This window comes from Rhinolophus sinicus, linkage group LG10, assembly GCF_036562045.2.
Source record: "Rhinolophus sinicus isolate RSC01 linkage group LG10, ASM3656204v1, whole genome shotgun sequence".
NCBI classification, from domain to species: Eukaryota; Metazoa; Chordata; class Mammalia; order Chiroptera; family Rhinolophidae; genus Rhinolophus; species Rhinolophus sinicus.
The window spans coordinates 57,517,139-57,544,932 of record NC_133759.1 but is presented as its reverse complement, the minus strand read 5'-3'; the positions used below and the strand labels follow the sequence as shown (position 1 = coordinate 57,544,932).

General features: G+C 45.5%; 1 protein-coding gene across 5 annotated transcripts in view; it reads left to right on the top strand.

Moving 5' to 3' along the window:
- The window catches only part of PRICKLE2 (prickle planar cell polarity protein 2), a 338,765-nt gene that overhangs the window by 282,887 nt on the left and 28,084 nt on the right, over positions 1-27,794 (top strand). For all 5 annotated transcript variants that reach the window (XM_074313240.1, XM_074313239.1, XM_019728352.2 and 2 more), the window contains 5 exons: positions 1,007-1,120; positions 3,969-4,106; positions 6,932-7,135; positions 10,873-11,059; positions 16,120-16,992. In XM_074313240.1, coding sequence (XP_074169341.1) covers positions 1,007-1,120; positions 3,969-4,106; positions 6,932-7,135; positions 10,873-11,059; positions 16,120-16,992 — 1,516 coding nt within the window. The remainder of the gene's footprint in view (positions 1-1,006; positions 1,121-3,968; positions 4,107-6,931; positions 7,136-10,872; positions 11,060-16,119; positions 16,993-27,794) is intronic.

Here is a 27,794-nt window from a genome sequence, read left to right as displayed (position 1 = left end):
AAACAAGGCTCCCTAAACTCCAAGGAATTAGACCACATTTGTGTAGTAGAAGGAATAGGATGAATTGAGAGCCACAAGTCTTCTTTCTTCTCTGTTTTGTTGAATGAACGCCCTTGTTTCGCAAGAGCGCAAGAGCTGGTCATGATGCTTCTCAGAGATAGTTGAAAAGTATTTTCCATGATGTCATCGGAGCTTGTGGTTTGGGTTCTGTTTTGTTTTTTGACTTTGCTGTATAATAGCATACCTTCTGTTTTGGTCAGATTTTTCTTCCCTAGTTTTGCATGCAGTTGGATGGTACAATGTTGTTTTCTTTTCTCAGGCAAAATTAGACAGTTGGTGCTTTCTGAAGTTGTTGTTAGGGTTGAGTGAGCCTTAGAAAGTGCAAGAATCTGTCCTAAGAGTCGTAAACAGGAGTATTCTAGGATATACAGAAATATTCTTATTAATGACGATTTTTGATGACACGGTCCATATCCCAGATTTAGCGACTCTTTTTCTGACAGATGTGAGCTGCTGCCTGTCCTTACAAAGGATTGAAAACCTGGAGTGCTTTTAATGTGGAGGCTGAGGGACCCAGGAGTTTGCTGAGTGCCAAAAACTGGCTCTGACTCCAGTGACGCCAAGGCAGGCACTGACATATCCCTTTGGCCCAGGAGGCATGTTACATGCTGGAGACTCACAGAGAAAATGGTAAAGTCAGCTCTCGGGGGAGCCTGCGGAGAAAGCCCTACCCCTCTGGGTTCACCTGTGTGTTTGCCGATTTCTCTTTTTCTAGGAAAGTCTGCTGGCTTTATTGTTCCTTTGCAGAGAGAGGGAATACCCTCAAGATAGAGTGATTTGCTCAATACTTTCTTTAAGGATGGATTTCTCTGCTTGCAGTGAGAAACTCGTGCTGTTGAGTTCCATGATTGGCGGGGACAGTGGGGAGTAGATTGTGTCCTGCTTTGGGAATTATCCTCTCAGAAGTGGTCATGAGCGAGTCACCTGTGTGCTTTTCATCCTTCAGGTTCACCAGTACTACAGCTGTCTCCCAGAAGAGAAAGTTCCTTATGTCAACAGTCCGGGAGAAAAACTGAGGATCAAGCAGCTATTACACCAGCTGCCGCCACATGACAATGAGGTAAGGGGCGGGATGGACCTCGGCAAGACTTTTCTTAGAACCTTCTGTGAATTATTACCCTTGCCACAATTAAAATGCAATAATCAATGAGACCTCCAAAGAAAAACTCGGGCAATTTATTTTAGGTTTTAGCTTCCTTAATTGGAGCCAAAAGAAACTGTTGGACACCTTTTGGAGAGTGTTACCGAAAAGCAGAATCTCATTATGGACAGGACTCGCCTCTGCGGCTGGCACTACTTGCTGTTGGGGGGTAACCAGGGAGTACTAAAATTTTAAAGCTCAAGTTCATGTTTTCTTAGCTGAAGAAAAATGTACGACCCTGGTTTCCTGAGCGTGTTAGATGATTGAGATTCCCTGGGCCAATTCAAACCCCACAAAAACTTTGTGACTCTCTTGAATTTTCAGCATCATTTCATATTAGATGAATGGCACAATTTCCACATTATGCTGTAGGAGAAATTACGTGTCCAGATTTGCAGCTCTGAACATCTGTGTTTCTGTCATTTAAAGTCCAACTTGCGAATGTCATCCTATACCCTTGAAAGCATGGCGTGCAAGCCGTCCTTTTTTCTGAACCCAGACCCAGGGCATGTCTGGGAAGACAAATTGGTCATAAAGGGAAATTTGTAAATAACACTTTTAAAGGATCATCATGCTTGAGGGGTTTAGATTTGTAAACTAGAAATTAACTTCTAAATATCTGGTTTTTAAAAATGGTAAGCTCATAGAATTGAACTGTCCACTTAACTCTGATTGCATTTTAAACAAAAACATGGTTTTAAATTGAAAGACTATGGAACCCTTTAGAGAGCTAAACACCAACTTTCTACCAACTGCCCCACCCACAAGCTGGATCCCAGGGGAAATGAGCGAGTGCTTTTTTAGTCTTTACCTTCCCATATTTGAATAAAAAAGGATAAATCAGGAACCTCAAAAATAAGTTTGAATAAGTGGAACAAAAGCTTAAACATTGAAGCCGCGATTCCCTTTCTTGTTGTTTATTTCAGACTTCATAAAAATGTATAAATAATGCCTTCTCTTTAAAGCCAAGAGCAAATATTGTAACCTGATGCCCAGTTAACTAGTTTGGAAGTGAAAATTCCGGATTTTACAAGTAGGAGGGGTGTGCCTTTCTTTAAAAGCATGTCCATAAAATGTCAGTGGTGTAAGCATATATTCTGGGCTGTTCAAGTCACTGCCATTCTGTCCCTGGGACATCGACATAAAGACGTTTTCTTTTCTTGTTAACTCTTTTTACTGGCTAGAAGGAAGTGATCTGCTCTTCTCTGTTTTTAATGGTTTATTCTGTTTATGGTTAACTATGCTTTCAGAAAGAGAGACCTTTCAAAATCTTTCTTCCTGTGGATGAGAATCCCTTCCATGTGAACTGGCAGGCAGGCGCCCATTTGGCGTGGCCCTTTAAAGACAAAGGGTGATTCTAAAGTAAATATTTCCTCATTCTCTTTTTCACCCACATGAGACAATTTTGATATCTAAAGCTGCATTTGGTTTTCAAATTAGGATGCACCACTCTAGTTCAAAGTTTTCCCTGTAACCATCTGGATGACAAATCCCCTGGGCAGGTCAGTCAACCTTTCTGATACTCAGTTTACTCTCAAGTAGAACAGGAGGTGGGGTTCAGACCGTGCTACCCAACGTGTGGTACATACATGACTTTGGGTGGCACATGGAGATGGCAGTAAATAAAATTGAACCCTATAGTGAAAGAATCACTGCCTTTTAAACTGTATTTCATTCATAGTGATTGAATGGTTGAATATTCAAGGGGGAGACTTGAGTTTGGTGTCAGCAGGTATATCACACTTCTCCAAATCATGCTAGTCTGCACTTTTTAAGTTGCAGCATGAAGAATCTCCATTGTAGGGTCTCCCACAAGCAAACATAGCCAGCTAAAATCTAACAGTGTGGTTTTGTTCTCTATTTAGTTTTATGGTCACCTACTGTTTTTTGCAGGTAATACAGGTTTTCCATTTATAATTACAATACACATTTTTTAAGTAAATGTATTCAAGTTTTAAAAAGTGAGTCCATTTTAAAATAGTATTAAGAAAACAGTTGTTCAAGACTATGGTGAAATTCTCAAGGAGTGCATGAGTAACGGGAGAGAATGGGAAATACTGGATTTGAATGTCTTTAACGTCCATCCCTTAAGTCTGTTTCTGTGTTAAACAAGAAGGAAAATATCTTATGCAAGCTGGTGCATTAAACAAAGCCCAGCAGGCAGCTCTTTGCCTCCTGCACACAGATCGGCATGCAGGGACACCCGTGAAGCAACACAGATACCTTTGAACCAACTCTTCAGACTCAGGCCTTTGGTTCCCCATTTTCCCAAAAATGAGATGGGAGAAGAGAAGCTGTGAGCACACTGCCTGTTGTTCTGGCTTGCTAGCCTGGAGCCATCCATTGGTGTCAGGACCATTTACATGGGCACATGCATGTGAAAGTATCGGGACCCCACAATCAGTGTGAAGATCCAAATCAATACGAAAGAAGGAGGAAGTCCCAGAAATTGTCTAGCCCCAAAGCTATCCCTGGGGATTTGGATCTTGGCGTGGTGAGCAGAGTGAGGCAGTAAGGAGGAGCAACAGGTACCTTTATCCTGCCCAGGACTTGGGCTCCAGAGTTTGGAGCATTTAGTAAGCTCTTTTGCCTGTCAACAGTCTTGGGTAGACACTCATAGTAAGTGGCCCCAAGCCTAGTGGTGTTAAAGTACAGGCCAGGACTATAAAACCAAATGGGAGTGTGTTTCATGAGAAAACTCTGAGGCATGAGCATCAGGAATCCTAAAAGCAAGACTGACCTCTTCCACGCCATTCTCTGTGTTCAGGTCCGATATTGCAATTCCCTGGATGAGGAAGAAAAAAGGGAGCTGAAGCTCTTCAGCAACCAGAGGAAACGTGAAAACTTGGGCCGAGGGAATGTAAGGCCCTTCCCAGTCACAATGACCGGAGCTATTTGTGAACAGGTGAGCATGGATTCTGGGAAGTGAAGAGGGATGCTTTTCCCCATTCATTCATTCCACAGTTAGTCACTGAGGGGTGTCTTCTTTGTGCCAGGCACTATTTTTGGGTCAGGGGAGATACAGCAATGAAGGAAACTTTAAAAGCTTGATTTTGCCCTCGTAAGGAGTTACGTGATAGGGGAAAAGTCAGACAATAGCATAAATAAATAACATAGAAAAAATACAGCAGGGAAGGGGGATAGGAGTGCTGAGAAGGTTGAAGTGTTCGTAAAGTGGCCTGGAAAGCCCCGCTTAGAAGGTGGCTTGTGAGCAAAGACGGGCAGGAACTGAGAGTGAATCATGAATGATGCGGTCTTGGGTGCAAGGGGAGGGCAGAGGGAACAGCCAGCTCAGAGCCCTGAGGCAGGAGCGTTTGTATTGTGTTCCAGGAAGGGCAAGTCGGCCAGGGTGGCAGGGCAGAAGGAGAAAAGAAAAGGCTTCGCAGAGGCCAGATCCGGGAAAGTTATATAAGCCACTGGAAGGATGAGGGGAGGAATGACAAAATGGAGTATGCCTGGACCAGGGGTCAGCTTCTTCCCCAGCACCATGGCAGGACCAGTGCCACTTAAAGGGGTGGTAAATGATTGCCTCCTTGGTTTGAGGGCTCTTTAGCCAGGTCCATGAAGCCCCCTGCATTCTCCCTAGCATCTCACTGAATTGAAGAGTCTGGCTTTGTTCGTTCTCTTCCTCTCTGGTATAGTGGTCAGGGCATGGTGGAGAGGTGTCTTAATGAACGCAGGGAGGGAATCCAGCCTGCCTGCATGCCCCTGGTCCCTCCTCTCTGCTGCCAAACACCTGCCTGTGCTGAGTACCATTGCCCTCCCTTCTCTTAGCTCTGCTGCTTCTTGTACAGCCCCAGCTAAATCCTTAAGCCCTAGGTCACCCATTCAGGTGCGGAAGACAGGTGAGCTGGACCAGTGAAGAGAAAGTGAGAAAGGACCTGAGGACAGTAGATGCTGTTTGGGGTTTCTTTTGTGTGTTTTTTTTTTTTTTTTATAGATTTCAGAGGAATAGGGTGAGAAGGCTCAGGTAAAAGACATGGAGATGCTCCTTAATAGGGGAGCCAAAGGACCAGAGATTTGGCAGTGCAGTGGGGTCTTCATCCTTGAGACCCACCCTTGAGATGCAAGTGGTTGGTGGTTAGATGTGAGATTTGGTGTGCTCAATTCAGGAACTCTGCCACTCGTGGAACCAGCCCTGCTATGTTTACTCGAGGAAAAAGGATGGTTGGGATTTATTTCTTAGGCAGATGTCAAAAATAGTAGAGAATAATGACAAGAGCATGGAAGCAGACATAAGTCTGACTTATATTTCTCCCAGATGACCTTGACCATGTTGCTTTTCCTCGGTTTTGTCATCTGCAAAATGGGAATAACAAATGCCTATGTTATAAACTATGGTGAAGGTTAAATGGCATCCTGTATTGTTAAAGTAATTAAATAAAAAGGCCATTATTACACTGAGGTGGCTCTAATGCCTTGGTGGCCTACAGAAAAAAACCAAAACCTAAGCCAAAGTTGATGTACTAGAATCTGAGAAAATGAAACTTAATAACCAATCGCAAACAGCCAACTAGGCTTTCCCAGATAAGGCAATCACTTAATCTATAGCCAATCAAATAACTCCCTTGCTTTGCTTCCCCTTCTTCCCTATGAGAACCTCTCCCTGGCTCATCAGTGGGGGCTCTTAACCTCCACCAGTCTGGTGCTGCCCAGTTCAAATCAATATTTGCTCAAATAAACTTGAAAATTTTAATGTGCCTCAATTTATCGTTTAACAGTATGCCTAGCCCATTCTACTAATGCTATGAAAGGCAGGGGAAGCGCTTTTTATAATACAATGTCTTTCTGTTTTCTGCTCACTCACATGAATAAGCTCCCAGAGACTGTTCCGTGAGAGCTTTACTTCATTTCCGAAGCATTTCATCCCGCATGATGTCCGTGGTAGAGGAAAGGTTGCGAAGTAGCTTTTCTACTCTTCAGACCCTGTTCCCAGAGCTCAGCCGCTCGCTCGTGTGGGGCCTTGGTACTAGATCCTCAGGCCCTCAGGCTGTGACCCTCATGCCCAACACCATGGTCAGCAGAGAGGCTTCCCCTGGACCCACCGCCTCACACGTTATTCCCCCCTCAAAGACCCTCAGACTATATTCATTTAATCCCAACCCCCACCATAAACACGGGTTACCAAGGATTCTGCCTTGTTCCCTTCTGGATAGGGAAAGGAGCTTTGGAACATAGGTGGGAAGATAGGGGAGGGAGGGGGAAGAAGCCTTTTCTAGAGTCTGGTCTTAGAAGTGATGCCTTTTTAATCGAGACTATGAAAAAAGATGTTAGAGGAAGCGGCTGAAAGCATGCCTGAAAGGCCTTTAGAGAAATAGTTAAAGGCAGGCATATGTTTGTGAACCCACTCCTTTGCCATCTTACCAGCCCCCACAGCCTACTCCTTCTGGTGTCAAACTTGGCTATGGCTCTGGATGGAGTGTGGAGGGTCTCAAAGATAATGAGACCTTCACTCTGTGTGAGTTTGCCTCCTGCCTGCAAGAGTTTTTCTTCCTTTCCCACCTCTGTGACCTCTTACATTCTCAGTTACTTTATCTGCAGCTTACGTATAGGCCCTAGCAAAGGAGAGTGAGGGGAGGGCACAGGAGTAAAAGCAGGCAGTACAGGAACTAGTTGGTAAAAAGTGCTCAGTAACTTGCTATTGGTGGTGGGGATAGTCGTTTGTCACTGACGCGTGGCGCTGAGAGACGGGAGCCAGTGTTCAAACTGATGTTTCTATTCACCTCACAGTGTGGAGGACAGATTAATGGTGGGGACATCGCTGTGTTTGCATCACGTGCCGGCCACGGTGTGTGCTGGCACCCACCTTGCTTCATATGCACTGTCTGCAACGAGCTCCTGGTGGATTTGATCTACTTTTACCAAGATGGGAAGATATACTGTGGCAGGCATCATGCCGAGTGCCTGAAGCCACGCTGTGCAGCCTGTGATGAGGTCAGTTCACACTCCCCGGGGCTTGCAGCCCTGCCCATCCCCCGTCTGTGCCCCATAACCAACACATTGTCCTGTGGCTTCCCGCACAGCAGAAAACCATGGGCCATTCCACCTTCTTCTATTAACCCTTTTGAGAGAGAGGCTCCACCTATTCCTGGTTGTTAGCATGTCAGGGATTGTCACCATTGTCACCATCTTACCAAATGTGGCAATTTCCTGGTCCTCCAGGTGTAAAGGCAGTTCGTTTCTATGGTTGAGGAGATTCCCTGGCACTAGGTCAGTTCATAACTCTTACGGAAAAAAGGAAAAAAAGGCATTGTGCAGCTTTAGATTTCAGCCTGAAACCCAAGGAGTAATCCCAGTAACGATGTGCCAGTTATACCTTCAAAAGTTCCATTTTCTGAGCTTCGATGTGACAGGTTGGTTTGAGAAGAGAAGCAAACTGGTAGCATTATTTAATTTCCCCACAACTTACAAAAGTTCTGACAAGGACTAAGGAGGCAAATGGACATTCCATTTGGATACCTCTGCCCCACGCTCTAAGAGGAACTTGAATTTGCTACCTGCCCCAGGTAAGAACGCAGACAAGAATACAAGGCCCATGCCTCATGCTTTCTCCCACCAGAAGCTCACCCTGATATGATCTGTGAGCTGGAAAAGTACAAAACCTGGTTTAGCTTGAAAGTTTGGAGGTTATAGCTCAATAAAAAATTTTAAGTTGGAGCAGAAAGGAGAATATTCTAAAGCTGACTACTTTTATGGGAATAATTTTGGGAAAGGTCTTAGACAGGGGTTTCCTCCTACACAGAGTATATTTTTGGTTCTGTCTCACCCTGCAATGTGGGACTGTGTAAACAGCACTCCCCTTTTTTAGCCAGAGTTCACTATTCCATGGGCATTTCTTCCTTTAAACTGCCTGGGAGAGAATCAGTCTTCTAGGAGGAAGTTGATCAGTCTTAGCTAATGTGGATTCTTGGATTCCAGTGCTGTTGGTGGTGTTCTAGAGAGTCCCTCCGGACAGGTAGTTGGAAAACTGAGTTCAGGTCCAACTCTAATTCTAGGCAGCTGCTTTACTTTCATGCCTCAGTTTCCACACTTGGAAACTGGTGCTCATTATCCAACATTATGTTATTTAACGGCAGATAGAATATGAGGATTTAAGTGCTTTGCCATTTTTGTTTATTAAGACATAATTCACACAGCATAAGGTTCACCCTTTTAAGGTGTACAAATTTGGTGGTTTTTAATATATTCAGAAAATTGTGCCACTATCATTACTATTTAATCCTAGATCATTTTCATTACCCAAAAGAAAACTGTATCTATTAGCAGTCACTTCCCTTTTCCCCTTTCACCTAACCCCTGACAACCACTAATCCATTGTCTGTCTCTATGGATTTACATATTCTGGAGATTTCATATAAATAGAATAATACAATAAGTGACCTTTTGTGTCTGGCTTCTTTCAGTTAGCATGATGTTTTCAAGGTTAATCCATGTTGTAGCAGGTATTAATACTTTATTCCTTTCCATCACTGAAAAATACTCAATTGCATGTATAAGTCACATTTTGTTTAGCTATTTATCAATTGATGGACATTCAAGTTGTTTCCATTGTTTGACTATTGTGAACAATGCTGCTGTGAACATTCATATACAAGTTTTGTGTGGACATATATTGTCAGTTCTCTTGAGTGTATGCCTAGGAGTGGAATTACTGGATCATAAGGAAATTCTATGTTTAACTTTTTGGGGCAATCCAAACTTTCTTCCAGAGCAGCTCTACCATTTTACATTCCCACTATCAGTGCATGAGTATTCCAGTTTCTCCACATTCTCCTCAACACGTATTGTCTGTCCTTTACATTATAGTCATCTCAGTGGGTGATATCACACTGTGGTTTTGATTTGCATCAAAACCCGAATGGCTAATCATGTTGAACAGCTTTTCATGTGTTTATTGGCTATTTGTATACCTTGTTTTGTGGAGAAATGTCTACTTAAATCCTGTCCCGTTTTTTTTTTTTTTAATAATTTTTACTTTATCTTATTGGGGAATATTGGGGAACAGTGTGTTTCTCCAGCACCCATCAGCTCCAAGTCGTTCTGCAATCTAGTTGTGGAGGGCGCAGCTCAGCTCCAAGTCCAGTTGCCATTTCCAATCTTTAGTTGCAGGGGGCATAGCCCACCATCCCATGTGGGAATTGAACCGGCAACCTTCTTGTGCTCTTACCAACTGAGCCATCCAGCTGCCCCTTAGCCCATTTTTTCAATTGGACATTTTTTCTTTTCATTTTGGAATTGTGTTTTTTATATATTCTAGGTAGTAGTTCCTTATCAGGTACATGATTTACAGGTATTTTCTCCCATTCTGTGGTTGTATTTTCATTTTCTTGATGTCCTTTGAAGGACAAAAGTTTTTGACTTGGATAAAGTCCAATTTATTTATTTTTCTTTTGTTGCTTACTGTTTTAGTGTTATATCTAAGAAATCATTGCCTCATCCAAGGTCATGAAAATTACACCTGTGTTTTCTTCTAAGCATTCTATAGTCTTTGGTCTCTTTAGGTCTTTGCTCCCCTTTGGGTTCCTTTTAGTGTATGGTGTGAGACAGGGGTTCAGATTCATTCTTTCACAATTGGTTACCCAGTTGTCACAGCCCCGTTGGTTGAAGAGACTGTTCTTTCCCTACTGAATATCTTTGGCATCCTTGTTGATAAGCAGTTGGCCCTAAATGTTTGGGTTTATTCCTGGACTTTTAATTCTGTTGATCCATGAGTGTCTATCCTTATACCAGTATCATGCTGCCTTGATTACTGTAGTTTGTAGTAAGCTTTTAAATCTATGCTCTGAAATTTTAAAAACTCTATATTAGAAGTCAAAACACAAATGCTTCTGAGGGCTAGCAGATATTGTAAATGAAGGTGACTCTAGGCAACAGTGAATAGTGGAGAGTATGATGAAACTGAAGGACTCGCCACGCATCTGAAAGCATCAGCCTGTGCTCAGCTCTCGCCCACTGTCACCATGCACGAATGTGTATTGAGTACAGTGGTACCTCGGTTTTTGAACGTCTCCCTTGATGAACATTTCGGTTTACGAACGTCGTAAATTTTATGGATCTATGGTATCATTAGATAGTAAAATTCATGCTAAATTTGCAGTTTTAGGGATTGATTTTAAAGGTCTGGAACGGATTAATCTATTTTGCATTACTTTCTATGGGGAAACCGTGCCTCGGTTTTCGAACGTTTCAGAACTCGAACAGTCTTCCGGAATGGAGTATGTTTGAAAACAGAGGTACCACTGTACTGCCACATGTTATATATTCAAAAGACAGACCAGGATTCCAGGTGTTGATATGACATTTCCTATTTTTATAAATATTGTGTATAGGCCAAATAAAGCAGATATGTATGTTCAAAGTACCCGTGAACTGTCAGCTTTTGATCCTGCTTCATATTCTTCAGGGTAGAACATTTTTTGTCTTATTAAAATGTGGTAAATTCATCACTGACAAGGCTAGGAACCATGTTTAATTGTACTTTAAGCAAATTAAAATGTGGGAGCTGATTTAGATATAGAATAAATATTTAATACATATAGATATTTTAAATAATTGTGGGCGGGACCTGTTTTCCTACCCTTCTAGTTTGGGGCCCCCATAGCTTTCCTCCTTTAAAGTGCGTTCCCATGGCTGGGTCTTAACCACGGACCGTTTGGCTTCCCCGTCTCCAGATCATCTTCGCGGACGAATGCACTGAAGCTGAGGGGCGGCACTGGCACATGAAACACTTTTGCTGCTTTGAGTGTGAGACAGTGCTGGGAGGCCAGCGCTACATCATGAAGGAGGGAAGGCCCTACTGTTGCCACTGCTTTGAGTCCCTGTACGCAGAATATTGTGACACCTGTGCCCAACACATAGGTAAGGCAATGCTTGGTACTGAGCTCGGTCCAACTGTGACTGGATCTCTGCATTGTGTTACAGTCCCTTTGGTTGCAAGTGATAGAAACCCAACTCATACTTGCTAAGTGGAAAAGGGAAAATCTTGGCTCACACTGCTAGAGTGGCTAGGAGTATGCTGGCTTCGGCAGGGCTGGATCAAGGGTTCAAACAAAGAGTTTTTCCCTCTGTACCTCAGCTCAGCTTGCCTTCCATTGGCATCATTTGGAAGCAAGCTAGCTTCACATGATGGCCAAGATGACCCAACCCTCACACTTACACAGAGTATTAGCATTTGTATTCCGTACAGGTGTGGGGCCACGTCTCTTCCAGCATCCAAGTCAGGTCCTCCAAATAGGAATCCCACAGGCTCTGCTTTGGTCATAGGTTCTGCCCTGAAAACAAGAGAATACGGGATTCCTATTGGTCTGCCTGAGTCATAGGCCCACCCCTAAGTGAGGCTATATGATGTACAGCCCCACCACCAAGAGGAGGGGGCGAGGTCTCAAAAGGAAAATATGAGGGAGAATATAAACAGATGTTTTCCACTGCCTCTTAGAAAAATTCAAGGGTCACTGGAGGGAGGAACGAAAGCATTTCTCTTGGTAGGAAGGAATAGTCAAGAAAACCAAATGGCTTCTGGCAAACATAGCTTAAACAAGAACAAAAAAGTCACTAAAAGCTGACCCAGCCAAATATAAAGCAAGGAATCTCAAATAGCCTATATAAGCTATAAACTCCCCAAATAAGTGGCAGATCTGAGATGGTGAAAATCATTTTCCCTTTGCAAATACTAACCAATTTGTTCAGCCCTTCAGTGCTGTTCCAGATCGTGCTGCATCTGTGGCTTCTTCATTCAACTTGCCTGTTCTGGCACCTTGAGAATGAGCCACACTTTAAAAAAAAAAAAAAAAAAAAAAGCAGTTGGCAGTGGGTGAATGTTTGTGAGACCAGCAGCCTGATCTTCCTGGGCTTGTGCAATTCAAATCTGCATCTGCCTACAGTGGGGAGATGTGGAGATAGCCTGGGAGCTCATTTGCCTCACTTAAAAGATATTTATCGAGAACAAAAAGAAGTGGCTTTGCCTCCCTGGTTCCTCAGAAGTGATTAGTCAAATGAAAAATTAGCTAGCAATTTGAAGGGTTTTGTGTGTTTGATAAAAAGCACAGCTTTGTGGACAAGGCACCTACTGTGTGCTCAGTGATCCTTTGTTGTTGCGCAGTTCGTCCCACAGACCCAACCCTGCTTCCGTGAGGCCGTTCCAAGCTACGGCCCATGCCAGGCCCAGAGCTGAGCATTGCTTTGCCGACCCTCATCCAGCATTCCTTTCTGGGGTCTAGAAGGATGCACAAATTCCCTTTCCTAACCCCTAAAAACCTCACTCTCTCCCAACCTGATACCTCAACCAAGAATCCAACAGCTTTCATTTCTTACAAGGTCAAAGCAATCAAACAGATAAGCTTCCTTTTCTGGTAAGAGTTAGGAAATGGGGAGCTTGATTTGGACAGGTGGTTCGGCATTTGAGGAAGGGCAGGGGGTGGGATGCTGTCAGGGAGATGATGCAACTTACCTGCCCAGCATTGCTCACTGGATTCTAGGGCTGCAAGTGGGGCTTGCCTGGAGGAGAGGGACTGTGTACAAAAAGCTCACAGCAACAATACCTCCTTCTCATTAGTATTTCTATTTCTTCTGTCCCTTTCCACTGAAGCTTCAAAGCCTCTCCAGAAAGTGCCACGTAGAATTTTCACTCAGCGACATGGAAGAGAGAAAACTTGTCTGTCACCACCGTGTGTACCCCTCAGAAGGCCCCTCTGTTTTCTTCTATTTCTTGCTTCTTCTAGCTGTTTGAGGTGTTGATTGGCATTCCCTCTCCTGCCCTCCTAAATCCATAAAAAGGCATCACTGTTTTACCAGAAAACGAGAGCTCTGTGGCCTGCAGTACTATCCCTGCTGCAGTTAAAATGCTGTCCGCGATTTTTTTTCCTAAATCCACTTTTCTGTAAAACGTAATTTTCCTGCGACAGTGAAAGGAAGGATATGTTCTGTGTATCATGCATACCACAGTCTCTGGGTGCTTTACTCTGATTATATTATATAAATATCCCATATTTATATAGCTGCTCAGAGCCGACCCTGCATCAGGCAGCCGTTGCTAGGGCAACGGTACTTTTGCCTGCGCACAGCAAACAGTCCTATAAACAGACCAAGGCTCTAGCATCAGTAGACACATCCACCCTCAGAGAAGCGCTTAAAGGGCTTAGAGAGGGAATACAAAGGGACGCTTAGATGTGGACCCGCAGAGCCCTTTTCCAGATGTTTAGAGTTCAGGAGCAGTTCAGAGCACCATCTGACATCGCTGATGTTTATCAGGGACCACGTTCCACTGCCTGCTGGGCTGCTTTGTAACACGCTTCCCCCTCCTCTCTCCCCACGATGGCCCAGGCTTCTGCGAGGCCCCCACTCCCATCCCCAAAACTAGGCCCCTGCTGCCATATTGGAGCGTGTTTCCTTGCAGAAGCACAGAGAAGCGGCTGGTAGAGGACAGGCCACAGGAACTGGACTTCTTGTGTATGTCTGACAGGGATTGGGAAAGCTACAGCTGCTTGGATGCTGTGCTGAGTCGGAGCTCACAGCAAGGACCAGGGCAGCCGGGTTACCAGCACAGGCTCCCTGGAAGAGAGGAGAGATGGGGAGAGAGGAGGGAAGACCCAGCCAGACTCAGTCCTCTCTTGGCCTGCATCCAGGCAGTGGCTCTCAGAGAGAAGAGGGGCACGGGCTAACACCTGCTAAAAATACAAGAAGAGCAGTCAGAACAGTTAGCAGGCACTCTCTGCATATGAACGCAGTTAATCCTCACAACAACTCTCTGAAGTAAGTACTATTGTTATCCCTGTTTTATTGTGAAAGAGACCGAGGAACAGAGAGGTGAAGCCCCTTGCCTAGGCTCACACAGCCAGACAGCGGCAGAGCCAGGATTCGAGCCCAAGCTAATGGGCTGCATCCTCTTTACCACCGCTGGGACAGCATGGGGCTGGGATTTGAACCTGCATTTTTCTGCGTCCTGAAGTCTTAACCACTGGAGAGTTCCTCCTCCCTGTGCCACCTGCCCCTGTGTTCTCCCGGGATCATGGGAGGGCGTGTGGATGGAGCCACAGCACTGGGTCATCTGCTCTAGCCCTGCCCCAGCCACTCCTGGGGATGCTGTGTCGAAAGGCAGTGGATTCAGGGTCCCTCTTGCCTTGGGAATGGCCCTTGTGGTTGCTCCTGTCCCTCTAAAAATCCCCTAAGAGTCCCCAGGACCAGACTCCTAAATAAATAAAGACCCCTTTGGGGAGGAGCTAATAGAGAAGAATTTGCCTTATGCCTCTCTCCCTGGTTTCCAGGGACATATAAGTAAGTCCGGGAGAAGACAGGAAGGTCAGGAGAGGCTGTGTGCACTTTGCCTTTTGTTCTTGCCCTTCTCTCTTTCTCTCAGTTTTTTGTTCGTCGCCTCTCTAGAAGTTATTCCCGGAAAGTCCAGGCTCAGGGTTCTCAGCCACTAAAGGTGAAGGTTCAGATTAGTACCTTTCTAGAAAGATTTTTATCATCAGACATCAGGCGTCTTCCAAAGGTTCTCTTCCATCCCATAGTAATTTCTGGGACTGCATCTCAGCAGGCTCTCCCCACAGGATGGAGGCCCCAGCAGTGGTTTCCATTCTGCCAGATTAGCAACTGCGGTCAAAAAAAACCCTCCCTGTGTCACTGTCTTAGCAACAATCCCAGGTGACTCTCCCATTGGCCTGGTGCAGGTCACATGCCCACCCCTGAATCAGTCACTAGTCTGGGAGTTACCAATTTTTAGTGGCAAGTGCTGGGTCCAGGAGTGGCTTTAGTCCCCGCCAAAGCTCATGGCCCAAGGGTAGCAAGGAGCTGAGGCCTCATGGGGAGATTAAGTCCTATAACTAGAATAGGGCAGAAGAGATGCTGAGAAGCAAGGACAGCGGGGGCTGTGGGAGGCTCCTGCACACGGGTGTAACAAGACTATGTAAAGCAGGCACAGCCCTGGCGTGGGGAGGAAATGTTTCTTCCTCCCCTGATGAAGTTAAGCAAAAGGTATGGATGCTTATGGAGGGGAGATATAGTTGACAAACCACTTCCAACTTTTTCCTTACCAAGAGCTGAAATCTAATTTTTTTTTCTTTGCCACTGAGCTGCTACAGTGATTACCCTTTGGAATGGCAGACACTGGTGATGGGATTCAATTTATCAATCCATTCAACATATGAAAAGCCCCTATGATGTACCAGGCCATGTTCCTAGAGATACCAAAGAAACTCAGTGGCCCTGTCCTCACAGAGCTTCACTCTCAGTGGGAGCGAGAACTAATAAGCAGATGAGGTAATAAAATGTCAAGCGGTATTAATGCTATGAAGAAAAATACAGCAGGCATGGGTGGAGAATGTGAAAGTAGGGAAAGCAGGAAGCTTCTCCAAGGAGTTGGCATTGGAGCAGACCGCTAAGTAGAGGGAACGAGACGGTGCCAGTGTCAGGGTGAGGGGCAAGACTTCCTGGGCACAGATCTCACCTATGATTCTTGGCTGTTTTACGTGACGCAAGGTACTTAACCTTTTTGTGCCTGTTTTCTCATCTGAAAAATGGAAATCATAGAAACCTACCTCATATAGTCATACAGTGGAGGGGTTAAATGAGTTTATGTATATGCAAAGCATTGAAAGAATGTCTGCTTTATTATATGTTAGTATCACTATTGCAATGTGTCTGGAGGACTGTGTCCCAGGCAGAAAGATTTATGGACAGGCCATTTTGACCTAGTTTCTCTGTATCCAAAGCAAATGAGTTACGGAGCTGACTAGTAGAACAAGGGGCTCTCCTAGTAGATCATGAATACCATTTATGTGGGGGCCTGATCATTGATTTAATGACATTTTATTCGCTGCTGCATCTGGAGCCCTGAGCCACACCAGGGAGCTGTGTGTTTCACACTGTCATGCGATACTCTGAGCAGCTCGTCAGCCTCTTCCGTGTCTCTTCTCTGTCCTCAGGGATCGACCAAGGCCAAATGACCTATGACGGCCAACACTGGCACGCCACTGAGACCTGTTTCTGCTGCGCTCACTGCAAGAAATCCCTCCTTGGACGGCCATTTCTCCCTAAACAGGGCCAGATATTCTGCTCACGGGCCTGCAGTGCTGGGGAGGACCCCAATGGCTCAGACTCGTCTGATTCAGCCTTCCAGAATGCCAGGGCCAAGGAGTCCCGGCGTAGTGCCAAAATTGGCAAAAACAAGGGCAAGACAGAGGAGCCCATGCTGACCCAGCACAGCCAGTTGCAGGTGAGTTCCAACCGACTGTCAGCCGACGTGGACCCCCTGTCAATGCAGATGGACCTGCTCAGCCTGTCCAGCCAGACACCCAGCCTCAACCGGGACCCCATTTGGAGGAGCCGGGACGAGCCCTACCATTACGGGAACAAGATGGAGCAGAATCAGTCCCAGAGTCCTTTGCAGCTCCTCAGCCAGTGCAACATCAGAACTTCCTACAGTCCAGGAGGGCAAGGGGCCGGGGCCCAGCCTGACATGTGGGCCAAGCACTTCAGCAACCCCAAAAGGAGCTCGTCACTGGCCATGAAGGGACATGGCGGCAGCTTCATCAAGGAATGTCGAGAGGACTACTACCCGGGAAGGCTGAGATCCCAGGAGAGCTACAGCGACATGTCCAGTCAGAGCTTTAGTGAAACCCGAGGCAGCATCCAAGTCCCCAAGTATGAGGAAGAGGAGGAGGAAGAAGGGGGCATGTCCACTCAGCAGTGTCGAACCCGCCATCCAATCAGCTCCCTGAAATACACTGAGGACATGACACCCACGGAGCAGACCCCTTGTGGCTCCATGGAATCGCTGGCCCTGTCTAATGCAACAGGTAGGTTCTGTCCGCCCGCAGACCGAGAGCAGTGGATGATCTCTGGGTGACCTGGGGCCGCTCTTCAGGGTTTTAGTGTTGTTCTAGCCACGTGCCCTCCTCCAACAGGGCATTAGGGAAGGTGAACCCGAGTGACAGATGGCTTCTGTCTTTGATCGGATTCCCTATAAGCAGAGCCTGAGGCAGAGATTAAGTTGCCTGTGATGTGTTGAGCCGAGCTTCAGGGAAGGGGAGTGAGAGAAACTGGGCAGGGTGGGGGAGGAGCCAAGTGAAGAATGAGGTCTGGACCTGAGTCTAGCATCAGCCTGACCCCACAGGGGCTCTGGAGGATGCTCCACCATATAGTTGGTTCCCTCTTGTGACAAAACGCTGACATTTGTACCACCATGTCAGTCAGTCATTGGCTTTGAGCCACGAGAGCAACTCGGGGATGAGGTTGTGGATGTGGGCATAGGGTAAGGCAGCGCCTGTTGGCCAGAGCAGCATCCAGGAGAAGGGACAGCTGTGAGCTGCAGACGGTATTCACAGACCCTGGAGCTGCCTGGGACACCAGAGCATCCACAGCAGCTCCAAGGCTGCTCCGAACCCCCGAATCTCATTACGGAGCTGGTTTTAATGTGCAGATAGAGACCAAAGAAATGTGGATAGAGAAGAAGGCAGGTAGGCTGGGAGGGGCTGGCGTGGGGAGGGGGGAGAGAGAGAGAGAGAGAGAGGGAGAGAGAATGAACCCGTTGCCTGCCCTCTGCCATCAGATCGTCCTGCTGGTGTGTCTGCATGTGAAGACTAGTGTAGATGATGCCTAAGAAGGCAGCACGCAAAGTGTCGTCCGCTGATCAGGGCCGGTCACAGTCCTCAGCGAGATAAGCACTGACATGACGATGTTTAGGAACCCTTAGAGCAGTTTGGCTTTGCTGCAGCATCCAAGGGAATCCCAGTGGGCTCGTGGATCGGCTCAGGTGCAGACCAGGGACGATGTTGTAGAACCCGTGGGTGAGTCATATGTCACATGTGCTGTGTATAGTCATGTTCAGGAAGGCCACATATGCGTCCACAGTGGATTGGGAATGAAAAACTGGCCTTGCACCACCGATAGCTTCAGAAGTCCTTCTAAGATGCACTAAGTGTATCTGCCCCTTATGGACAGGACCCCCGAGGAGGGAGATACACATCTACCCCTACAACAGGGACCGCATCATCAGATGTGTCTGGGTGGAAACTGATAAACTGGCACATGTCAGTCCCATCTGCAGGGGACAACCGCTGCTCAGCTCCAGCTGCTCGTTGCCACGTGCCGGGATATTTATTTATTCAACTAACAGTTCTGTAGCTCTTACCATGTGCCAAACATTGTTCTAAGCACTTTATAAATATTAACTCACATAATTAACTCATCACAACCCTATGAAAGAGATAGACTGTTAAAATTCTCATTTCACAGTTGAAGAAACTGATGCTCGGGGCTGAAGGATTGACCCAGCTTTTAGGAGGAGGAGCAGGAATTTGAACCTGTGCATGTGACCCCAGAGCAAAGCTCTTCATCACACCAGGCTGCCAGTCTGATAGGAGTCCCATGCTGTCAAATCTTGCACTTGTTTCAGACAAGTTAAAAATGTGGAGTTTTTTAAAATGTAAAATCTATTAAAACTCTCTGCTAACAAGCACAATGTGTCTCTGAGTTGCAGGAGATCTATACAGTACGTTTTTAACTTTTGTCCCCCTCAAATGCTTTCACATCTGTGTTCTCATTTGTCCTAGAGGACAAATGGCTGATATCCTTACCCCCATGTTTCAGATGGAAAGAAAAACAAGAAAAGAAAAAAAAACGAGGCCTTGGTGACTAAGCACCTTGCCAATGTCATAGAAGTGAGCAATTAGCGCAGAGTGATGACTGCCTGGCTTCCAGCCCAGCTTGTGCTATTCTCACAAGATTTATGTGCTATAATTGTTTAAAAGGCCAGGAGATAAATAAGTAATTCAGCCTCTGAAGCAGTTTCTGGAAGCTGGACCACCTGCACTAGACTCATTGGCTGCTTTATTAACACATGGACTCCAGGCCGTCTCCCCCCCTTCAGACTCTTTAAAGGTGGGGCTCAGGAACCTGCATTTTAACCAGCTCCCTGCTGATGCTGACGCAAACATTGTCAGAGAACAGTCGTTCCTGGTTTTGTCTGTTCCGATTTAATGTCCTCACACTGTGACTTATGAGGAATTGAGACCTGGGGGTTTGGGAATGTTGGAAAGACCACAGAGGTACGTAAATTTGAAGAACATACAGTCTCTGATCCTAAGGAAGAGGCAGGGAATTTTTCCCCATGATTTTCTGTGGCTCCTTGGGCAAAGCAATTTCACATTGCTTCAACTAATGGCCCTCTGTTTCTGAGATTTGGGGAAAGCAGCCCTGAACCGAGTCTGTTATAGCTGAGAGAAGTTCCTCAGAGCAGCACTGCCCAATATGGTAGCCTCGGCCACGCGTGAATACTGAAATTTGAATTAGTGAAAATTAAATGAAATTAAAATTTCAGGTCATCAGCTGCACTAGCCACTTTTTAACTGCCCAACAACAATGAACTGAATTTTAAATTTCATTTCTTTTTAATCAGTTTAAATTTCAACAGCCACATGTAGCTGGTAGCTGCTCTGCTGGACAGCGCAGATGACGTGAGTGAGCCATTAGGATGGGCACAGTTTTAACCCCATCATTCGTCTCTTTGGATGGTCTCACAGGAGCACTAGTTTTTCAGATTCTCAATTGAAAAATTAATGGTTTGGAGTACTAGTTCTGGAGTCACTATTTCTGCAGCCTTTATCATGTAGGAACTTTGTGACCTTGAACAAGTCACTTAACTTCTGTAAAGCTCCATTTCTTCATCCATAGGATTTAATGACTAATATCCTGTGTAGGGTTTTTGTAGAGAATTAAATGATAATGTATTTAAACTCATTAATATACTTGGTGGACGTATGATCCTCTATAAGAGGATCCTTACCATTATATGATTACCTGATATTTTTTATTATTACTCTCTTATCTCAAACATACTGGTGCCCCTAGGAATATTTAAGCTACTGACATTTCCCAGCATCCACCAGTTGCGCAGGTTTGCATTTATTTTTAGGTTTGAAAATGTTCCCCCCCGGGCTCCTCTTTTTCCTAACCAGCATGAGAACAGCATGAGAAACAGGAAGCTAAAGAAATCCATTTTATGGTTCTATGTTTCCATGGATCTGTTAGACACAAAGTGTGGAAGAAAGATTGTAGCAAATAGTCAAAGCATTGTATCATCTTTGTCACTAGAACAGACCCTAAATAAATAGCCTTTCACATCCTATGTGGCACACAGCATATACTAAGGACGTGATATTGACTAGACTTGGGAAGTTGGTCTTATTGCTGCCAGACCCTCACCATTGCATTTGACTTTTGCTACAAAATTCAATAGTCTTTTGAGAAGGCAGCATTCTGAACTATCTGTGTATCTTTAAATCCTAGAATCCTGATCTATGAGTAACAAGTATGTGTCACAAAAGGCTTAGACAGAACACCTTGATCCTTGGGTGAAAGCTAGATTGCAGGATAATAGATTTTTTTTCTTCCATGGTCAGTAAATTATCTTATTGAATAGTCTATAGTGTTTAATCTGGCATGAAGCATGATCTTTTTGTGGGCAGCATTTTTCCTTAGAACAGATCTGGAAAAACAGATCATCCCACTGGCTTGCCAGCTTCAGATCTGGGCTGTGGCACTTCCCGATTTGTTTAGAACTGGGAGTGTCCCGTTTCTTCTTGGAAAACACAGTCCATCCCTTATGCTCACAGAGAGTGAGTCAGGCGGGCAGGCGGCACTTACACCACTATTGTGGAGAGCCTGGCAGGAGCTCTTTACCCCGCCATTCCCTGAACACAGCTCTAAAGCATCTTGCAGACTGGGTGGTCATAGTATTTGAAATAGTAATAACAACAACACCTAATATTACTGGGTGTGTATCATGTACTAGGTATAATTCTGAGCACTTTACATGAACTAACTCACCACATCCCTATGAGGTAGATAGAGGTGTTATTCCCATTTTACAGGTGACATAAGTGGAACACAGAGAGGTCACACAGCTTGGAAGTGGAGAAGCAGGATTCAAACGTGGGCATCCTCGCTCCAGAGCCAGTGCCCTTAACCACCGTACCATAGCAGATGTGGATGATGATAATAACTGATAGCAAGCATACTAGACCACTGACTGACCTGACATGCTAGTGACTTCACATAGTACATTGCTTTAAACACAACCACCCTGTGAAATAAGTCTGACTATTATGTCCATTTTACAGATTGGTATACTAAAGTTCATAGACATTGTGACCTCCCCACGGTCCCCACTGACAGCCAGGCCCTGAGCTGGGTGTGGTAGTCTGCAGAACCCCTGCTCTTAACCTCCCTGGTCTACATCCTCACAGGAAGGGAGCCGATCACCGTCAGGAGATTTGCATCATGACTGTCTGAAGGGACAGTCCTCTTCCTGTGCAGCCAGTTGGTGGTTATGTCTGTCTCGCTCTGGCAGGGCTAGAGGGAAGCTTGAGAGCATGCATGTCATATGAACGCTGAACGGCAGGAGGCAAAGCTGGCAGTCCGAGCCGATGTGCCCAGGTCAGAGGCAGGAAACACACAGGAGCCAAGTGCAGCTGTCCCAGATTGGCTCCCAGGCAGGAGGCACCGATGGAGAGATTAGGCTGTAGTGCAAATTAGGGTCAGGGTTCAGGTCACACACTGGGGCCTGGTGCAGAGTTGGAATTGGGACTTGTTGCTGCAGCAGAGGCCGCACCACAGGACAGCTGGAGACCATCAGCTGGCCCCTGCAGAAGGGCCCCTTGTGGAGTGAGGGGACTGGGAATACGGGTCCTCCTCAAGGATCAGCCATATTCTGTAAGAAGTGGTTGGGTCAGACAGAGCTGGCACCTGTGAGAAGGAAATGCAGGTGTGTATGGGAGTGAGGGAAGGGAAAGATGGTTTCTGTCCATTCGTTCAGCTGGCAGTTGTGACTTGAGTGCTTACCCTGTGAGTTACAGCAGAAGAAATGAGAGTGCAGCTGCAGAGCAGCCTACTAGACCTTGTAGTTTAATACCTATGTAACCTTGGACAACTGGCTTATCTATTCTGTGCCTCAGTGTCCTCATCCTTGAAATGGAATGACAACAGTGCCTTGTTAGGGTTGTTGTGGGAATTAAATGAGTTAATTCCTATAAGGAATTTAGGACAGTGCTTAATACCCTCTAAGCACTCAATTAATAGTAGCTGTTATTATTGTTAGTAGGTGCCTCAGCCTGTGCAAGGTGCTGGAGATGCATGCTGAGCCAAAGTGGATGTGGGCCTTGCCCTCCTGCACCTCACAGTCTAATGACGTTTAATAGATAGTAACAATCTAATCGCACAATATAAAATTGTATCTGTGGCAAATGTGGAGCTAGGAGGGTAGACAAAGAGGGATATGGCCGAGTCAGGGAGATCAGAGATAGCACCTTGAAAAAGTGATGCTTACTGGAGAATAGAAGGCATATTCAAGACAGCAGGAGCAGCATGTGCAAAGGTCCTGTGGTAGGAATGTATGGCAAGCATGAAGAACTAAAAAAAGGCTCCCTACCTGGGCGGAGCACAGAGAGCAGGCAAGGAAGGCAAGGGTTAGATAGTACAGAGGCGTTTAGGATATTTGAAGTGTTTGGGCCTTTCCACTAAGGACAATGGAAAGCCCTTGAAGTTGCAGGCCAAGCATGGAGGGACGTAGCAAGATTAATTTGCATTTTGAAAAGATGGTTCCAGCAGCTATGTGAGGAATTGATTAGAAGAGGGCAAGTACTGATGCCCGGAGACCCATTAGGAGGGAATCCAAGATTGTGCAGCGCAGGAAAGAGATGACGATGCAGTATCCACAGTGTAAACAGAGCGAAGACTGAAATAAGGGGATGATGGTGACTTAGGAGAGGAAATTGGCAGAGGTTTATAGGGCCCCTGAGAGAAGGGTCCTGGGAGACCCAAGAGGATCGATTTGAAAACAGAAATGGATACAAGTTTGCCTACTCTGTGATTTTTTGACCCAGGCCAGCATGAGCTGAAAGTATGTGTGTGTCAGTGACCTGGATATGCAGACGCAGCAGGAACAGAAGTCGGAAAGGGCCTCCTGCCGGCTTTGATCAGTGTGGCATTGTTGTGGCATGTCCACACCGTTAACACCCATCACCTACACACCTGGACAAGGGAAACGTAGTTGTGCAATGCTGAGACTCACTTATTACTGAGGGGGATGGGGGAATTTGTCAGCGTTGCTGGAAACTGGAAAAGAATGTGAAAGCAGCAGTGTAGGGGTCTGAAACAACTGGAACAGCTCCCTTTACCAAGAATGTCTGAAATGCTTTTTAATCCCTGTAATGCAAAACATTTCTATATTTAATTTGGGGGAAGGAACATTTCTCTTATTCTTCTGCATAACTTGGGTATCCATCTTCTAACCCAGTTTCTTTATTTAAATTGTTGGGTAAGACCTCCTAACCAGCTGGCGCCCAGTACTTGTGTGGCCACACCTCAGCCGTGCTCATATATTGCACAGTCCAGATCTTTTTGTTCATTCCCTCCCCTGGGGAAGATGTGTGGCCCAGTCTGGTTTCCCAGATTTGAGAACCTCGAATCTACCTTGAGTCCTGTGCGTTGGCCCTGGGCTGGCCTGGGGTCTACTTGAGAAATGCATTGAGATTGTCTTCGTTCATTGGAATTACAGAAGTCTTGTTTGCAAGTGTCAGAATTCCAACTTCAACTGGTGTAAACAAACAGAATATTTCTTAAATCAAGTAACTCCAAAGTTCACAGATTCTTGGTTCCAAGCACAGCTGGATGCAGGTGTCATCAGGCCTGATGGCATCCGCACTCAGCTGCTTTCCTTCTCTCAGTTCTTGTTTGCTCTATAATGGCTTCATTCTAGGCAGGCTCTTCTTAGGGGCTGCACAAATGGCTATCTCAGCTTTAGGCCAACAACATTCCTTGGCATTAGGTGAAGGGGACTAGGAACTGCTCTTTCTTAATAGTGTCCCCAAAGTCCCAGAATTAAGTTGCAATTACCTGAGTTGGGTCACCTGATCATTGTTAAATTAACTCCTGTGGTCAGGGTGGATGATTGCTCTGATTGGCCAGGCCTCAGTGACATACCCATCCTGGGAACCAGGCAGTGGGGTCAAGGCCAAAATAATTCAGGGATTGAGAATAGAGATGGGGGGCTTCTCACAGGCAAATCAAGGTCGTGTCTTCAAAGGAAGAAGGATTGTGTTGCAAGGAAGTAAAAATCACAGCGGTCTCCTACTGAACCCTAGGGATCCCCCCATCTTGGCTGACTCCCCTGCTCTGGTTCCTTCCTCCAGAAGCCCCACCATTTGAACTTGGCTTCATATGTCCATTATGTATGTCAGCCATGGTTTTCTGGAGTCAAATCTCTGGTCTTTGAGGCATGTTGCTGTGGTGATTTTAATGTGGGGGTTTCAGGCCAGCAAGGAGATATTTTGGAGGGGCAGGTTGGATGGAGCTGAACCCTCTCGCTGTGTTTAGGATTTGATTCAGGAATACCTCCTGACTGGTCCCATGGGGCGACTTCCTCTGTGCTCTTCAAGGAAGCCGTGCCCTCCTGGGGGCATTTCATAGCTCTGAACTAGGCTCATATACCAGGGGCCAGATGAAAACCAGCAGAGTAAAAGTCATGGGAGAATCTGTTCGTCTCTTATTTCTATTTCTGAGTTCATTTCCTGGTATGTGGGGAAGCAGAGGATATCTCAGAGCCAGGTGGGAGAGTCGGAGCACAGTGGACAGATGGAGAGAGCCCAAACCAGAGGCTGATGCAATGCACTCCTGCTACATGTCATGGTCTCACTGACATTTTCTGGGTTCGGAGGAATTTTTCCAGTGTCCTGGTTTTTAATAACCATTCAGGAGGCTTATTTATAACCTCCTTGGGCGTGAGCAGTCATCTGTGCCCAGAGTAAGTAACCGTGGCTGCTGACAGGAGAGAAAAGATTGCTGATTTTATTCATTTTATTACTGAAAAGGCAACCCTTGAATAATGGGTCCAGGGTGGAGGCTCTTCAGACTGGTGGAACATTTATTTCATAGAGTGAGTGGATTTTTAAAGAATGTGTATACATTTCTCTTAGAACCTTTCAATTTGGGAATCTCACAAAAGGAAATGAGGTAGCTCTTGACCACTAGAAAATGACTTTGAAACTCAGATTTTTATGATTTTTTGTGTTGTTTTTTTTTGTATGGGAAGTTAGGAAAATGTAGAAGAGGAAAATTAAGAAAAAAGAAGTAGGGAAACAATATCCAAACTCTCACCACTCGACTAGTGTTAATATTTTGGTGAATTTTCAATTTTTTTTTTCCAGTATACTGGTGAGTTATTTTTTCTGTGTTGCGAATATACTGAATATTGTGGGCCCTGAATTTCATCAGTTGCTTTCTGGCATCAGCTTATTTTTATAGCTTCTGTAACCATCATTTTTAATGCCTGCATTAATATTCAGTTGAATGGATGTTACCACATCTCTTGAACTAGACATTGAGGCAATTTCCAAACGGATTTGTGTTTAAATCTTGATTTCCTTTTATTTCCATCAACAAAAACTTTTTTACCCCCTTTCCTTATAAACATAATCAAACCTTCTAAATATTTTGACTCCGTGGCTCTCAGGCCCTTGACCTTCTCGATAACTTACTCACTTGGAAAAGCCCCTTTAGCATCTCCTCTACAAAGTGTCCTGGTGGCAGGCGAGGCCTGTCAGCGATTCTGTGCCAACAATCACTCCTTCCCCTTCAACCCATATATGAAGGGTCTCCTGGAGCACTGGAAAAATTAATGTGATTAAAACCCCACTTCCTAATACAAGCCACCTGTAGCCAGCTTTTACGAGTGTATTTCTCCATGTAAACAGTCACCCATCCACTCCGTCAATTAGAGTAATCCAGGAACCACCTACATTATATTCATCAAGGATGCTTGTCAACAATGCAGATTCTTGGGCCCCATCCCAGACTCACAGACAGACTTTCTCAGGGCTCGTACCTGGGAATCAGCATTTCTAACAAGTGCCGCCCACCTCCCCACTCTGAGAACACTTAGGCCCACTAAGGTTGAGGACTATTGAGCTAGAGAAAGCCAGGCTCCTCACCTTTACCTGAGTGATCACCTGTACTTACCATCTCGTCTATGGTCAGAATCTTCATCTCTCCTCCAGTGCCCTTTTGCATCCCTCTTAGCCCTGAGTTCAGACTCCTGTTTAGACAAAAGAAAAATTTGATTATGCTTCTTATGAAAAGCTCTGAAGATGTTCCTGCCATCAAATAACTCCTGGTACAGAAAATAGCACCTTAATGAGCTAAGAGCACACCCTCTGAAACATATGGACCGTATATTCCTTAATTACATAGCATGGATTAAATATGAAAGCGGGTAATATTTGCCGAGTGGTTTTGGTATTGTCACTGAATGCAGCATCAAAAGTGGACAATGAGTGACACACTCTTCTTCATGTAGGGCACGTTTCAGTTCTAAATCAATACCATGAAACCACAGTTGCGCAAGAATTTGAAGTTGGTTGCCGTCTTATTTATTTAACCTAGAATAATTTTCACCAGCCCTCCTCAATTGTTTTGCCAGCAACACCTTGAATACCCAGGTAGGGGGTGTGTGTGTGCGTGTGTGTGTGTGTGTGTGTGTGTGTTCTCCCAGGCATCTCCTCCAGCCTGCCCTTCCCAAATCAAAACCAGACCATGACATGTTTCTGGGAGGCAGCTGTCACAAATCAGGCTGAGCAAACAGGCGGGGCACTGTCTAGAAGATAAAGTCTTTGTCTTCCAACACAAAATTACTAAGAGAAAGCCTAGTGTTTTCTTTGCTAGAAAAACTTTTAACAGCTTAAAAGTGCCGTGCTGAATTCCCCATCCACTTAGCTAAAGAGGGCATATTTCCCCCATTCTTTTTCTCTGTTGCAGAAAATAGCCTTTCTCAACTCTTGGCTACCCAAGGGTTTGGTTTGCAGTTTGCAGACCATCCAGCTCCTGTCTTCTCTTTTCTCTTATTTTTGCCACGCACAAGGAGTGCTGGCAAAAACGAGTTCCTTTTGCTCCTTGCACAAAGGGGTAGGAACTGCCCTCTGTGCATTTCTGTTCTCTGGGCCTTTTCTTGGAACAAATCCTTGACTCTCAGCTGTGCGAAGTCCCAGGGATTCTTCTTGGAGTCAGTCCTCCTGTCCAGTCAGATCTGCATCTGTGAGAGTGTTACCAGTCCAAGGACACCCATGGGGACTCACTTCCGATTCTGAGGTGCTTATGGTGAGTGTCCCTAGCAATGGCTCCATCGTGCGAGCAGCAAGCGGTCTGGATCTTGCCAGAGTTTCACATCCTGGCAGGAGCAGACTTCCTGATGGCTGCCTTTCAAATCAGAAGTGCTGATTTTAAAAGGCAGAGAAGTCTGTTTCAGGCTCTTCTTGTGTCTTTTCCTTGGGAGCAGATTGCGCTCAGAGCAGGATGAGAGAGGAAAGGAGATGAGAACAGCCTAGAATACCTCATCCTTTTTATTTCTTTCTTTATCCTTGGCTCCTGAGTCGTAGGTAAAATGATCGGGGGGAAATACCCTTTACCTGCAATGCGCACTCATTTGCAAACACTGCCCAATGTGAGTGGGGGTCTAAATCAGAGGTTTTCAGCAGTGGGGATTTTGCACCGAGGGGACATTTGGCAATGTTTAAAGACATTTTTGGTTGGCATAGCTTGGGGTGCAGGG